This window comes from Strongylocentrotus purpuratus, unplaced genomic scaffold (genome assembly GCF_000002235.5).
Source record: "Strongylocentrotus purpuratus isolate Spur 01 unplaced genomic scaffold, Spur_5.0 spur5_scaffold_15, whole genome shotgun sequence".
In the NCBI taxonomy this organism is placed as follows: Eukaryota; Metazoa; Echinodermata; class Echinoidea; order Camarodonta; family Strongylocentrotidae; genus Strongylocentrotus; species Strongylocentrotus purpuratus.
In genome coordinates this window covers 21976296-21992932 of record NW_022145600.1, presented here as the reverse complement: position 1 = coordinate 21992932, position 16637 = coordinate 21976296, and the positions used below count along the sequence as shown (strand labels likewise).

The following is a 16637-nucleotide window of genomic DNA, read 5'->3' as shown; positions in this document are numbered from 1 at the left end:
GTGAAGCAAACTTCAGTTTGAATTCTCTTAGGAAGGATTTCATAAAGACCGAGGTACACATTGGCTTACGTCAATTTTGCAAGCCCTCAAACAAAGTAAATGAGCTTCTCTTCGTAGACAATCTTGGGAAGCAAGTTAAAGATCTGCAGGACCAGCTAAAAGTAAAGGCCATCAGCATACTCAACAGTATTGCCCGTACAAGAGATACAATGAAGATGCTAGACACAAAATGAAACAGGCAGGCTGGTCAACCTCACAGGTGCATGTCATGCCTGGATCTTTGGGCGCCCTTTTGTAGGGCACAAGTTGTGGATGGGAAACACATTCAAACAGACCTCCCATCCTCACACATACACCCCAACAGCAGCAGAAGGCAAGCTGGCAAAAGAGAGGAAGCACTTTCACCCCTATCAACAAAATCAGGGGAGGAAATAGGAAGTCATCATAGTCTTCTAGCCCAAGAGTGCCTAAGAGGTAAGTGCCTCAAAATCTTCGTAGCTTTCTAATATGGTCGGGGGTCGACTGAGGCCATTCTATCTCAACTGGGCAAAATTAAGTTCAGACAAATTTTTGCTGAATACCGTGAAAGGTTATACAATTGAATTTGATCAAGATAAATTCACGCCTTCCCTATTATTCATAAAATAACGATCAAACTTTAAACATAAGTTCTCCTTTAATCTTTCTATCAATTTCAGTTCATTATAAACCCATCAAATTGATAATTAAAAATAAGGTACTGATGATAGTCACCTTTGTGCCGAAATCATTCAAGGAATATCTTTTTCCCCAGATATCCTCTTCCCACACCCGGGTTAAGAGAGACGCTTAAGAAGGAAATGCCTAGTATAACTATGAATTTATTCATGATCAAACCTGCTTTATGTACATAATTGCATGAAAGAATATCAAGGTGATTAATTAAAAAAAATCATAATCTGAGGAATGTCTCAAAGTTCAGGACGGATAAAACAAATCATTTTTTAATCATTTATATGCTTAGCCAAAGATTATTCACTCGACAGATAACATGGCATGATGCGACTTTGTCAGGTGCAGGTGAACAATTCTCAAAGTTTAAAAGGAATTGCACACTGAAATTAACTCAGATATCAAGGTGATAATAACCTCTTTTAAAAGTTTCAATTGACATATTTGCTAAGAACAACTTAAATCACAATGTGACCCAATATTCAGTATAAGTTATAATAGGGTCAGTATTGTTTAAACCACTATTCTTCAATATCTAGTTTGTGGCAGGTTCCAATGATAGCAGTGAAAAGGTAAATCAGATTTTTCACAAGAGCATGGAGCCTAGCTTGGACAGAAACACCACCAAAACTTTGATCTTTGAAACAAGAATGCTGACATTTTCATATTTATTTTGTACTTGGAAATACTCATACCGGTAATTAGCAAAATTTGCCACATTACATCACGATGTCTATATTTTTTTATCACAATTTGTTAGCACAGCTAATGCACAATAAATGTACCGGTCAAGTAAACTAACAATTATCATAACTATTATCTTACAGCTGACCACCTTTCAATAAAAAGTCAATTCTTTACTCTTAAAACCTGGTAATGTTTTCAATTCAATATCTTTGACATTCATGATAGCACTATGAGACACATGAATATGTTGCTGCGCTAAAGATCCCATCAACACTATCACACTCTACCATGTATGCATGATTGTGTTTATTAACGCCTTCTTCTGACTTGTAATACCCTAGTAAAACCAATGAGACCAATTCGAGACTGACAACAGACTGCAGAAAAAAATTATATTACCCCTCGCGGCTAAGAATTTGTCGGTTTGACAATATGATTGAAGTATCATCATCGATAGCAATCTGTCAAATATCAGGTTAAGAAACCCTATTAAATTTCTCCAACAAACGTGTCTCCAAGTGCTACGATCTTGGAACAAATGTTTCATTTCTCTGTAGCTGACTACTCCACATTCTCCAATGATACATCTAAGCTCTTCCTTTCGGCTTCTTTACATAAAGACAATCTTACACGACTCTGATCATTCAGTCGTCACGTCACTTTATGAGTCCTAATCACAAAGACTTTTGTCAATGACAAATAACAAAAATCAGTGACAAATCTGCTGACAACCAATCAGAAGCAAGGATTTCAGTAGCTTATAACAAAAAGTGTCATTAGTCACTGATGACATGTTTTGTGAAACGTCCCCCAGTTCTTCAATATTCAGCAGAGGCATCGGTAAGGCATATTTATTCAAGAAACTGTGCACAGGTTCAATCGACATAGAGACTAGAGGTGGCATGGCGTCACCCCCCAAAAAAGAATCAAAATACATATATGAAACTGTAAGATATCTTTGACTGAACAATTTTGTTATGTCTTTAATAGTAATCACAGCTCTATGAGTACACAAGCATGACACATATGTACGTGCACTACACTTTCTTTAAATTTAATAATTCTTTTGTCTCATAACTGCCACCATCATCATCTACACGTATGTAGATAAAGTCCGCTGAGTATTAGGTGTTGGAATGGTTCAGTGGTTTTGAATAGAGGTCTTGAAACTGGAGAGTCCCAGGTTCAAATCCAAATAAGTGTGGCAGTGTCCATAGATTGGTCCCTGAACTAGGACTTGGATCAATTTGTCCTTAGATGATTTATACCTACAAGAATACACATCCAAACCTGCTTTTAAAGCTAATACTTGAATACAAATCTCAATCTGAACACTCATCACCTATCTGCGAATCCCCAAGATCTTGTAGGTCTCCAGAACTGGAAGAATTCTACAAAAGAAGAAGAAGAAGACTTGAATACAACTACATGTACCACCTATCTCTGAAGGCCATCTTTCTTGTTCCCCTTGAACAGTGTTATTTATAAAATGCTGTATCTTATGAATTCTGTGTTTCAGGTATAATAAAGACCACCTTTCTTTAACCACAAACACAACTTTTCCTGTATCATTTGAGTGGTATTTATATACAGACTTGACTGAGCTACCGTTTCTTTGGCTCTAAAGTAAAATAAAGAACAATCAATCAATGTTTGGCATCAAAAAATTCATGTTGTCATGGTTATAGGCTCCTGTACTCTAGCCATGGCCATACATGTAGACAGCACAGATTTCAGCCAGTTCTCTAAAAGGCAACACATTGGTTGCCTTGCTTGAGCTTGTGCTAATCGCAATCATCATTGTCTTTCAAAGGCTTCTCTCATATCCTCGGAAATAAAAAACTTTGGCAATGTGACACACGAATCAAAAGCTCTCATGATTGCGGCAGTCCATACAAATCGTCTTTCAATTTCTTTGGGTTTTTGCTGCTCCCCCGCTCAGCCTTGTTGGTCCTCCAGTTCATGCACACCAGCGAAGTCCATGATAGTCTTTTCTTTCCCTGGTGACGAGGCGGCCCCTGACCTCGGTGACATGTCGCCCCCTCTTGATGACCTCTCTGCAAGGTAGATTTCAAGGTTCCGCATCATGGTCCGAGGATTCTTCTTGCAGTTGGCCTCCAATTCTGAAGAGGGAAAGAGGAAATTCTTGTAACAAAGTATCCATGATTAGATGAAATATTCAGGTTCACTTCATTATCAACTTTATTCATCTCAGGAAGCCATTTTGGACAAAGAAAAATTCTCATGAATAATGGCACTGCAAACAACGTCAAGATTACAACATAGTAATCAAAACAAAATGATATGAGGCACAAATTGAAACATTACTAAACTTGACTACAAAAGTCAAATAATACAAAAAATATATTTTACAAAGTGACAAACAACTCATCAGTTTTGCATTATATAGAGAGAGAAAATTATTGGCTGAAGGCAGAATCACTAAAATTCTCTGCTTACCATTCCTACTTGTGTATAAACTTTGCATACTTCAAGATATTCCATTTTGTTTTTCATTTCATCCACTGATCTATTTGCTACATTCAAAGTATAGAAATGAACAAAGGAAATAAGAAATACCGCCAACTATTGCCCAAGGAAAACCAGATGGTTATTAGTAGTAGTTCCTGTCATATAAAGGTTCTCATCACTGCCAAGTGGTTTACAAACCATGGTAGGATATGTAAATAAATCAAAATTTCCGATAAATTTGAGATTCATTTACCTTTGAGTACAAAGCCTGAATCGTGGATTGTTTTTCTCTGCTGTTTCCACGTCTGGTAGAGTTGTAAAAAGATGCTGGCGTAAAAATCGTTGATGACACCAAAGACTTGCTTCCGTCTATTGCATTCTCTGTGGAAATAAAAAGACAAAGACATGATCTCTATCATCATCATCATCATCATCATTTATTAAAGTTCCCATATTCCCTCTTACGAGGGGTTACTACTTTTTCTCGCAATGATGACACTCCCTCCTTCCACTTTTTCTTGTCTGAAGCATTCTCCTTCCTTTGACCAATCTTACTGCTTTCTTTCTTCATTGGATCTTTTCATTAAATCTTCAGTCTTCCTTTCCCTTTTTGTGCTATCCACTTCCAGGTTCATCACCTTTCCTTCAAATTTGCCCAGCACTACTTCAAATCATGAACTTGGCTAAATTTGGCATTAAATCAAATCTTAATCCCTACCTGATTCATGGACTATACCTTGGTCCAGGGAGCAAAAATGCATAATGATCTATAGGTAAAAGCATGGATCTTAAACCTCAAACCCTTCACATTTAGTAGCTAATTTATGAGAGAAAAAAAATGCATGAACTAAACTTTGATAAGATCACAAAAGTATACCCCCCTTATTCTGATATGATTGAACCGTTTTAATGAAATTTAGCATGCGCTTCCAATAAGGTTTTATAACATGGACTATCAAGCCTAGAATAAAAAGTAAGATAATTTAAAAGGTGAAAATGGATGACTAGCTCTTTAAAGCCGATCTGCACTAGTGGTTATCTCATCAAATCAGCTCTCAATTAACATAAGAAAAAGGGGACCATGGGGGATCAACGGGTACAGCTTAGGCATTGTTGGCTATATAGAGGGCACAAGTAGCTACAAGTAGTGCAGTCCCGCTTTAAGACAGAAGAAAGAAAACCATACCTTGATAAGTGTTCCTCTCGTAATGCCTGCAACGCTATCCTTGTCATGTTGATCGCCATCACACAGAAGGGAAAATTCTGTCAAACAGAAATGAAAAGATAAAGTAGTCAGCTTACACGATTACAGATAAACAACCCCTTGATTCGCAGCATACAATCTATGAGGATAAAGAGGTCAGTTGAAACTACAGGGGAGCATTTCACGAAAAAATTGTGATCAGTGACAAATGACACCTTTTGTTATAAGCCACCGAAATCCTTGCTTCTGATTGGTTATCAGCAGATTTGCCATTGATTTTTGTCATTTGTCATTGAAAAAAAGGCTTGGTGAAACGGGTCCCTGATCTGAATGATAACTTATACAACCATAAATTTCACACAAACAGCACTTCCATACAATCTTGCCAGGCAAGTCCGTAGTTCACTTGCATTGCCATACATGTCACTATGCAGCATAATTCTAAATGCACCAAGACATCTATATACTACATGTACATACACACTATACCCTACCCAACTTTGAAACTAAAATAGAGAGAAGGCGCTATGGCTCAGTGGTAGAGCAGTGGTCTCAAAAGCGGGTCAAAACCAAGTCGATGCGCTCGTTCCTTTTTGGTAAGGCATTAATCCCCATTACCAAGTCCCTCAGAGAAGATTTAAAGCCATTGGTCCCCATGGTTGCTTACTTACAAGCGTACAATCCTTTCTTAGCAGTCAGGTAAAAGGATCATCAAACATCACCACATTTACATACACTATATACCCTTTCTCAACCCTAAATCCCACAAAAAGTTCAATTAAAACCCAAACCCTATTCATATCCCTGACCATATATTTTCGACAAAATATGGCGCGGAGCATGCAGTGGTTCACTAGCACTGCGTTGGTATTCACCTGTGTTTCGTGCTGGGAGAGCTTGTAGATTTCTTTGGCAAGAGGAAACTTCTGAGAGTCCATGAGAAAGTCCAGCAAGGTCAGAAGTCCTAGGAACCCACACGCCCTCAGATCGGTTGATGGATCCGTTCCTACATTCATACAAATACATATATATCATCAAGACTAAGAACATAGAAATTGGTTGATTTCATGGAAATTTAAAACCTCATGTCAATATAATATGCAATAGGGCGTCTAAAATATGGTTTTTAAAACATTAAATTGATAACTGCTGCATATTTGACACATTGTCTTCTCTATGTACACCACCAAAGAAGATTAAAAAGTGTGGGATAACAAAATAAGAGAAGTTATTTTTTTTTTAAACAGTCTAAAAGATAAGCACTCACACCATCATTAATTGCAAAATATGTTGTACAAATGTTATCAGACAATTAAAATAAAATAAAATCTGATTTAAATTTTTGGGTACATCTTTGCTCTTATCTAAGATATTGAATCGGTTAATTATGTGTGTATCCAAGTGCAATACTATTCTTTATTTTATGATTCTTTCATGCTGGAAATAAAAAGTGCCTTTTGGGGCAACTAGGGGCTCTTTTTGGTCCAAAACACAACAATAGAGTTTTATTGATCTGTTTTCGGAGATGGACCCTTTTTTCACCTTGAAAGCCTATCTGTTCTGAAAGAGATCCAAACCTCTTTCTGGACCCAAACATAACAACAGAGTTTTACTGATCTGATTTTGGAGACAAACCCTTTTCTTACCTTGAAAGCCTATCTGTTCCCAATGAGATCCAAATCTAGGACAGTCTATCGCGCTTCCTGTCAGCTGCTTGTAGACCGTCTGGAGAACACGCTTATGAATCAGCTCATCATCATCAAAGGGATCTGATCAACAAACAAACAAACAAAAAACAAGCTGTGAAATCATAAACTAAGTGAGTTCTTTATGATTGCCAATGTTGTGGCAAGAAACACAAATCGGACAAACTCCATGTTCACTAGCAAAGACCAAATTCCCGCTATCTAGTAGACCCTTGTTCATCTTAGGTGGTACCAGGACCAGATTCTTTAGTATCAAATGTGCTCTGGTCCCTAGACCTGGCCCACTTACAAAGTGATAAGGTCTCTGTCATAGCTGAAATGCCAATAAGTACTCACACCAAGCAACACGTACAAGGTTCCTCTTATCATGTAGACCTTTCTTCATTTTAGGAGGTACCAGGACCATTGCTCGAGTTTCTAGACCAGGCCCACTTAGAAAGTTCTAGGCCCTCTCTGTTATAACCAATAAGCTACTCAGTACTTACACTGTGCAATAGCAAAGACCAAGTTCCGCTCATCCAGTAGACCTTTGTTCATCTTTGGTGGTCCCAGGACTAGATGTTTGAGGGCAGCAAACCCTGTCCTCTGAACGCAAGGCTTGATCTTACTCTGTCAAAAGAAAACAGTATATTCAACATTAACATACCATACTACAGTCAAACATGTGTTAATGGCCACCTGTCTATAACGGCCACCTGTCTATAGTGGCTATGCATTTTGTCTCATACGAGAGAGGAATGTGTGTTGTAGAACCTGTCTAGAGTGGCCACTTTTTCTGTTTCCCTTGGGTGGCCTTAATAGACAGGTTTGACTGTACAAGCAGAAAATGTTACTAGTCTTTACCAATATGCAGGTTGAATTTTACTCTTGTCAGTGAGATATCAAAGGGACAAGAGCATAATTATTTAAAATCAAAATATCACAAAAGAAGAGAAAATATGCAGTTTTCTATTGATATCTTAAGAGCTGTGAAAGGGCAATCCTGTTTCAGTTGAGTTGTAATCATATTTATAATCAGATGTTATTACAGATCTACTGATGTAGTGCATAATTTTTCACAATCCATACCTTTTGTAATCCTAAGACCATCACCTGCTATATACACACAACAAGGTATATTAAACTGCCATGATTTACCAGAAGAAAATAAAAAAATCAGAATGATGTGGAGTTAATCACTATGCGCTGTAAAAAATTGTATGCTTTATCAATTGATACACCGATAACAAGGCTGTCATACTTTTCAGTCTGTCTCTGATGTTTTTACCCTTTTAAGTCCATGAAGAAACAACACCTACCGTAAGTAAAGAATTACGTACCATATACTTTTCCATATTGCATGTCTGAAAGAAGCCCAGTGCTTCATTAAATGACACCAGAGCTTGCTTTCTCACTGCGCTGTGTTTACCTGTGGAAAATTTATTAAAATTATCTATTAATGAATTATGATAAATATACAAAGGAAACAAACATAATTGTCAGCCTGCACAATATTTCAATTCAAAAGGTTACATAAGCACTGCAAAGTCTATCGTTCTGCAACATTACCATAATATGACCTTTTCTCCATTCAGAATTTTCAGAGAGGTTTACAGCTACAACGTTTGGTAAGTTATGAATTATGAATGTATTTTTCCCTCACCCCTTCGAACTATCTATGGATGGTTAATAATTTTGTACAGGGATTATCCGCAGTTCAACACTGAGAAGTGCTCATCTCCGCAGTTCAACACTGAGAAGTGCTCATCTACTAGACCTACAGCGTTGTAAAACCCAACGATATAGGAACTCTGCAATCCCGTTTTTAACACGAATGCTCAATTCTTCCAAGTAGTTTGAGCTTTTTACCCCGTGAATGCCTACTATAGGTCTACATGTTTTTATTTATTAACGTGATAAATATACATGTGCCCTGAATATACACGTGGCTTAAATTTCTTAAATATATTTATTTTTTGATACTCATGTTCCTATATATATTAATGAAACAAATTTATTCCGTTTACATGGTTAATGCACCCAATTCAATTTTTTAATTCATAGCATATATATATATATATTGATAGTACAATAATGCCAGAATGAGACACTGCGTTTAGTGTTGTTATTTGTTTACACTTTTTTACACATTATTTACACACGCTTGTTTCTTTAGATCTTCTGCAGGTGCCCATCTCATTTCTTAATTTCCAACTTTCTTCATATTTGCTAGTAGAATTGCTTATTTTTAAAACATGTAAATCCGATATTATCACCATTACGTTTTATCTATCAATTTATGTTAATTGTGTTTAAAATGTAAATGTTCAAAATCTAAATGTTACGAGAAAAGGAAATGAAATACTTTGTCCTTTATCTCTTTGTTATCTTCTTTTTTCCCAAATCATCCATGTATGTAAATTCGATTTATTTTATGTCTGATGTGCAATATATTGAAGGTTCCATTATTATTATTGTTAATTTATTCCTTGAACTAATTTGTGATCGTTTCTATATTGATGTACACGTATTTTTAATTTCTCCTTATTTCTTTGAGCTTTGTAATCTTTGTTTGTATCAGTCTCCTGACTGTTTTAACATGGAATTTTGACACAATAAAACCGAAATGAAATGAATGAAAGGATTGGTTGGACTTTATTTTGAAGTCACAAACCATTATACAACCCCCCCCCCCCCCCCCAAAAAAAAAAAAAAAAACACCCCCAAAATCCACCTCACTCCAGAGGTTTGCGTGACATAAGAACGTGAGAATTAGTACTACAATTTTCTTTTCTATACAAAAGGAAAAAGAATAAGACCTAAATAAAGCATAATATTTATCACACACAAAAACAAATCACAAACAAATAAACAAACCAAACAGCAATCATTGCACATCAATAATGGGACATGTTCTGGTGTCTCTAGTTTCTTTACCTCACAATCAAAGACAGCTGATACTCACACAGTTAAATCACAAGATTAAAGTAATCAGAGGGAGGGAGGGAGGGAGGGAGGGAGGGGGGGAGGGAGGGAGGGAGGGAGGGAGGGAGGGAGGGAGGGAGGGAGGGAGGGAGGGAGGGAGGGAGGGAGGGAGGGAGAGAGGGAGGGAGGGGGGGTGATGGATTTTACAAAGCAACCTCATGATTTTCAGTCTCAAACTTTTTATTCTTCAAAATATGAAACTCACATACCTATTATCGTTTGCTAAATTAGAAGAAAATAAATCACAAAGTCACAGATAGAAAAGACATGCAAGCATTTCAAATCTTCACAATACTAAGAACTATTGTACACGTATTATAAGCAAACAAACTGGTCAAGAAAACAAAACGCACAATAAAGAGACACATGAAAAAAACAATACCTGGCGAAGCAGCTCCTATTGAAGTTTTAAGAGTGATGAAAACAATACAAAAATAATCATAAAGGAAATAAATACCAGTGTAATGCACTTTGCTCCCTTATAAATTAATTTCAAATTGCTGGAAGCATTGCCCTCATGCAAGGATCCAGTTTAAAATTGCTACAGGAAGGAACAATCTTACTCTGAATTTCTTTCTTTTTCTAAGAATTTTTCATTAAGAAAACAAAACAAACATACTGTAATCTCATAGTTAATATAGATATTCTAAAAGTCCTTTGATCAATGTGGCAAACTGAATGGAATTGCAAGCACTAAAACAAACATCTTATAGCAAACTGTCCCTATTGAAGCCAAGGTTTATATCTGATGACGTTTGAGTTAGCTTTGCTGGCCTAAAATTTAAAATAAACCTGAAATAGAAAAAGATTTCAATTTAGAACTTAAAGGGACTGCTCACCTGGTTGAATTGTTTCTACAGCGTCCCACTCAGCTTGGGCTCTTAAAAGCTGTTCTGAGGGCTCCACGACTCCAGTCCGACTCACTTCTGCCTGTATACAAAAACATAATACACACAAATAAACATGTGGGACTAAAATGTTCAGATATTAAAGCTCTCTTGTTGTAGTCAAGTAAAAATATCCTTAACTTAGTCTGAATACATCAGCAGCAGCAAATAAGCAAATAACTGAACGACTTAATATGCAGAACATGGAGAGTCAGAGTGGCACTTGACATGGACAAAACCTGAAAATAACCAGAAAAAATGGTTTCAAATTGTCAATGCTTACCTTCAAAATGTCTTCTGTTGACGGGGCGGTAACCCCATTATTTCCGCTATCTCCATTGGCTTTACTGGATCCATTAACCAAAACAGGGTCACCGGTTTTGTCATCTTTCTCAACAGCCTGGTTGTGGGTCAATGAACTTTCATCGGAAGGCTGAGATTGGTCAGTCTTTGTAGGTTCCTCAGGGATAGGCTCTTCTACCTATAAGTATTTAGAAAGTGGAATTAACCAAAATATAATGTTTGATATGGCTATGCCCTATAAGAAGGATAGGTCTGTACCTTAAGAAAAGAAAAGAAATCTTTCTCCTAAAAATCCATAAACTTAATATTTTAGAAGAAATATGAAAAATACCAACAAAATGAAAAAGCTGAGGGTGACTAAAAGACAAACAGGCATAGAGAGTGAATAAACTCACACAAAATAAATACATGTATCATAGATACTTTGCCATGAATGCACATAAACATAACCTGTATCCTCAACCAAATTTTACATCTCTATCCTAAGTCAAAGTTCAACTTTGTCTCATACTATACTGATGACTCAATTAAATATCCACAAAAGATGACATAAAAGGGATATGGACCAACTGCCTGCCAAAAGCCTAACAACTTTCTCTAAGCTCCTCAAGTTACCGGTACCTCAAAGGTCCTACACAAACTTACTCATCTGTGTGTTAAAAGATACACAAATCTGAAGCGCACTATGATTAAATAAACAAAACTGTGGTAATCTGAGGCAAATGTGGACAAGCCTTTATGCATCTGGAGCCAGTTTCTTGAAACCGTCCCAAGTCTAAGTTCATGGACATCCCATAGAAATGCGTGTTAATTCTATAACACATGTTCCAATGGGATGTCTAAGAAGTGAGACTTATGACGGTTTCGAGAAACTAGCCCTAAACTTTGACGGCATCACTGACCTTAGCAGTCTCCTGCTCCACAGGTCCATCTGCTTCATCCCCACTACCTCTGGTAGAGGGGGGCGTTGGTTCAGGTGCCGTGGTGGGGGCAGACGGTGACTTGAATACATCAACCTGTGCAAGCAAGGAAGGGTAGACAGTTACCATGCAATACCAAAATACATATATATGCCCACTGCTTCTTTCAACCTTTTATCTATTTCCATGTCAAGATAAAAACAATATTATTTAATGTTTAAAATACAAACATACACATCTGATAAGGCAATCTTTGTGGACATGATCACTATAGAAAGGTTCATATGAAACAAATTTATTCCCTCATCATCATAAACTAAAAATGTAAAATTATGAAATTGTCAGAACAGACCAAATGGTGAAGGACCTGCCAGGAAATATCAAGGAGATGCCAATTTATGCTTCATTGATCACAACTACAATAAGTCATCATTTTCTTATTATTAATCGGATTTTGCTCAAACTTTTATTTTTATGCTTTTATCAAAACAAATAAAATATGACTTGAACTTCCACATAGGCCTACATTCTGAAACTCGTCCATGGAGACCTTGTAGTTGACTGCCTCACAGGCGGAGTTATCCCCTTTTGCCGCTGGCGTGTCATCTTCAGCTATGATGTCATTGAAATCATCATCATCATCTTCCTCCTTGTCTTCAGGTGGTTCAGTGATGTGGATCGCAGGAGGGGTCAAGTTACTACTGTTGTCCATGCTACATGTTGGTGGACAAAATTGATTCTAATGTATTAAGTGAAACCTGCTGAAGACCCACCCTCTATAGAAAGACCCCCCTTCTGTAAAGACCACATTCCTTTACATTCCTTGAAATTGCTTTTAATTCAAACTTGTAATAAAGAAACCTGCACATGAACATCACCTGCCTGTAAACACTATTTTTCTTGTCTTCCTCGATGCTTGAAAGATTGAGTGGTCTTTATTTTACAACAATACATAACTGACTGTTTAACTTTAAGTCCAGAACTTGCTTGTTCAAATGTTCAAATGTCAGCCAGCAACATTATGACTGAGTATACAGACCAGTTATGCCAGATTTAATGGAAAAAATTCATCAAACTGCACTTAATTACCATCACAAATATTTTTGTCCTGTATAATATTGTCCAACATAAGTCTTAGAAGATTTTTGAAATATGGCTTGTAAACTTCACCATTTGAAATCAATGGTCCGAATACACAACCTATCCAAATAAACAAAGTCTGGGTATGAATGTGTAGGTTAGAGGCTCACTTTACATTAGATCTAAACACTAACACTCACTGTATGATGGTGTGACCAAAGTTCGCGAGTGACGTAAGTTCGCTACCTCAAAAAATCAGTAAGATTTTGAAAACCCGATACCACCAATGTAAAGAGGAACACAAATTACCTAGTGTCAATTTTCTCTGGAATGGGGTGTGAAATTATGAGAATATTGACAAAAGATCAGCAAATTTTGCAGTCATTTGCATCTGTTCTGAAAAATTACTAATTTACCAATAAGGGTCTGAAAATCTTCATTTTGAGAGCAGGTATCGTCAAAATTGTAAGTAAAAAGTGTTACGGACTGAGCTAATTGTATGATAGAGTAAAGGAGCCCGTTTTCGGACACTTAAGACAAAATCCTATTTTTAGGACTCTTTACTTCCTATTTATTATCATTTCTTGTTCAAATCATGAAGCAAATATTATTATTTAAACAAAAAAAGAATCCCAGAAAAAAATCACGAATTGCCATGACAATATTCATTTCAATTTTCACTGTTTTGGAGCCAGTTATCGGCCGAGCGTTTCAGTTTACGGCCGCATGTACAAAGTCAATAGGAAGCGCTCGCGCGCGCCGTGCGTTTCCGCACTGATGTACAGCACAAGCGGGCGGAGCAGGTATCCCACACCTGAACTCCCTGGTGCTCGCCTGGCCGAAGACAGGCACAGCGGTGATCGGAAGTTGGAATCTGAATTAGACAGAGATATCGTGTGTGCGTCGCGGTGTGCGGCTGCATTGATTTAATACATGCGATGAGATACTTTTGAGCTTGCGACTAGCACAAAATCGGGCTCTAAATCTGAAAAATACTTGAAATAAAGCTCATTTTATGGTTCCCATATTTCTTACAGACACGCGTAAGATACTCGATTTTTCAGATTTGGGTAGCGGGACCGTCGATTACATCGCTAAAATGTGATATTTTAGGATATATTTTCCATTGCAAATGTGGTTCTTCAGTGACACTGGCATGGTATGGTATGTGTGGGATATGTGTTATGCTATTATGCGATGTATTTTAGAGTGATTTTACCTTGCATCCAACCAATCGGCTGAAAACTGGAGCTGGCCGATTACCGGCTCCTTTACTCTAGATCTATATTGCCTTGCATTTTTGCAAATTATGAAATTACCTTATATTTTTGGTGGATCATATTTTTTTATAAATCAGCTGTAAACCCCGTACTCTAAGTAAGGTCTCATTGTTTTTATGACTTTTTTAGTTGCAGCGCGCACGGCGATCGGACATCAAAATTTTAGATCGCGATATCTCTGGAATCCTTTGACGATCAATTTTCTAGTTGAATCAATTTGTAGTAAAAAAAACTTTGCCGTCCATTTGGTAATAATTGAAATGAATAATTTGTGTAGAATATGAGAAATCTTAGATCGAATAATAATATCACATTTTCTAATATTGCCAAAATCTCAGTGAACTTTGGTCACTCCGATCCTTCATAGTCTACAGTCAGACTTACAATTGCAACTTTTTCTTTTTTTAAAACAAGTTTTCCTCTCGGTCTCACCATCAAACTCTCTTTAATATTCATCCTCTCTCTCTCAGCTATCCCCCTTCTCTCTCCCTTGAGTCCCTTCATTTCTTTTCAAATATGCCATATGGTAAGCATTTTTAATGCAGGTGTTTGGAACTGTGGCATAATGTTGCCATTGTGAATGTGATAATTTGTTAATTATGATTTGGCATTTGTTGCAGTTCTGACTTCTGTTGATAGATCTAGATTCTATAACGTGAGAACGACTGTAAAATACAGACGCCTCACTTTTCAGTACACTCAAATCAACATAAATACACAGGGTGCGATGGTAATGTAACGATGTGAAAGTGAAACTTAGAAACTGTAATTTGCCAAAACAAAGTTGTGTTTACCTGAAAGTGGAAGTCGCCATTTTATTTATTTTAGTGGATCTTTCAATAACTCTACTTAAAATTTATATTTAATGGTAATTAAATGTAATGAATAATATGAAAAATCCATCAAATAATATTTTAAAATGTAATACATATTTTTAAAAGTCATAAATTAACAAAAATTAACTTAATTGCTATTTTATTTAAATTCTAATAAAGTTATTGGTCCAGAATCAAGATGGCGGCCTACACGACCTCACGCAATTTGGTTAGATTAACAAGCAAAATCTGTTCTTTACAAGCGTCACTGCGACTACACCGTACTTTCCGTAAGAATTATCAAATAATTATTTTATGATATTAAAATTTGCTGACTTCAAACTAGATTCTGTAATTCCATTGTATGCGAATTCATGATTTATTCATGATGTGCCTGTGGCTGTGAATGTGATGAGTGGAGTGTTATTGAAATCTTGTCCTGTGGAGGACGAGCATAATGCGTGTGCGAGCGCTACGCCTACGGCCACGGGGACGTTCCTCCAGGCGCACAGCCTTGGGCCCGGTCTTAGGCATTGCCCGGCGCCGCCTTGAGACGCGGGGAAGGAAGTGCAATGCCAATTAGACGTACATGCAGACTGATATGTATTTGTCAACCTTATTTATTCCCCACATCGGGATGAGACGGTATCCCTTGCGGCTTGCTTCAAAGTCGAGGGGGTGAATTAGTGAATAGCTAGCCGATTTCGAGGGGATCAATCTGGCCCTGGTTTTAATTCTAATTTCTAGATTAAACTAAACAGTTTGATTTAGAAAAAAGAGTTAAACCGTATGAAAACGAGGATTGTCTTCGTAGACATGGACAGACCCGTCAGCAAAAATAAAGATCGTCCACATTTTTGCAGGCGATTCTTATTCCCGATCCGCACATTGGCGATGCAAATAAAAAGGATTCCACAATGATTTTCTTGATGCATTTCACAGAGACTTATACTTTAAGAGCGATAAATCCTCTGGCAGGCGGATATCCCATAAAAGTTGACGGTAAACTGGAGGTATTTTATTATGCAGAATCCATTTTTTGCATCGCCAGCGCACGGTTTGGGAACCAAACTTGCAGAGCGTTGAAGAAGAAAAATGTCTGCGAAAATGCAGACGATCCTTAATTTTTTAAGACACAATTTTTCGACGTTTACCAGGATATCCTCCTTTAAGTGAACGATCCTCATTCTCGGACCGGCGCCCCTACTCTATATAGTGCTAGACCGCTAGAGTCTATTATTATTGGGTATGATAAAAATAACATTGAAAACATGGGCATAAAGAATATATTATTGTTAATCACCCTCACCCATGTTACCAAACTTCAACTTTACATCACAGGGGGTCATTATTTAATATAAGAAATTCATAAGATTTCAAAAATTGAGCACCATCTTTGTATTAAAAAGAAAGGACCGGATTGATTTATTGATCAAATCTTAAATCTGCTTTATAATTAGATCCAGGGAATTCTGATTTCTGAGTTCTCTAAATATTGTCTGAAGATTACAAAATTTGCAAGTATTCTGAAAAATGTGACCATTGACCAATTCCACACATAGGAGCATCACTATCCTGGCTGTGTTGTAAAAGCTGTGCTTTTGATTC

General features: G+C 37.0%; 1 protein-coding gene across 2 annotated transcripts; it reads right to left on the bottom strand.

The window, feature by feature from the left end:
* Positions 1-15: 15 nt before the first annotated feature.
* LOC587420 (ELMO domain-containing protein 3-like) lies at positions 16-15042 on the bottom strand. 2 transcript variants are annotated; one of them, XM_030985819.1, is made up of 13 exons: positions 15009-15042; positions 12381-12567; positions 11837-11950; positions 10915-11112; positions 10584-10674; positions 10127-10141; positions 8100-8188; positions 7266-7389; positions 6721-6843; positions 5950-6080; positions 5057-5133; positions 4124-4251; positions 16-3521 (listed from the first exon to the last, which is right to left on the bottom strand). In XM_030985819.1, the coding sequence occupies exons 1-13, from the start codon at positions 15026-15028 to the stop codon at positions 3337-3339; spliced, it is 1482 nt and encodes a 493-aa protein (XP_030841679.1). In that variant the 5' UTR covers positions 15029-15042; the 3' UTR covers positions 16-3336. The 2 variants fall into 2 exon arrangements, with proteins under 2 accessions (XP_030841679.1, XP_030841680.1); XM_030985820.1 differs by lacking the exon at positions 10127-10141.
* Positions 15043-16637: the final 1595 nt, after the last annotated feature.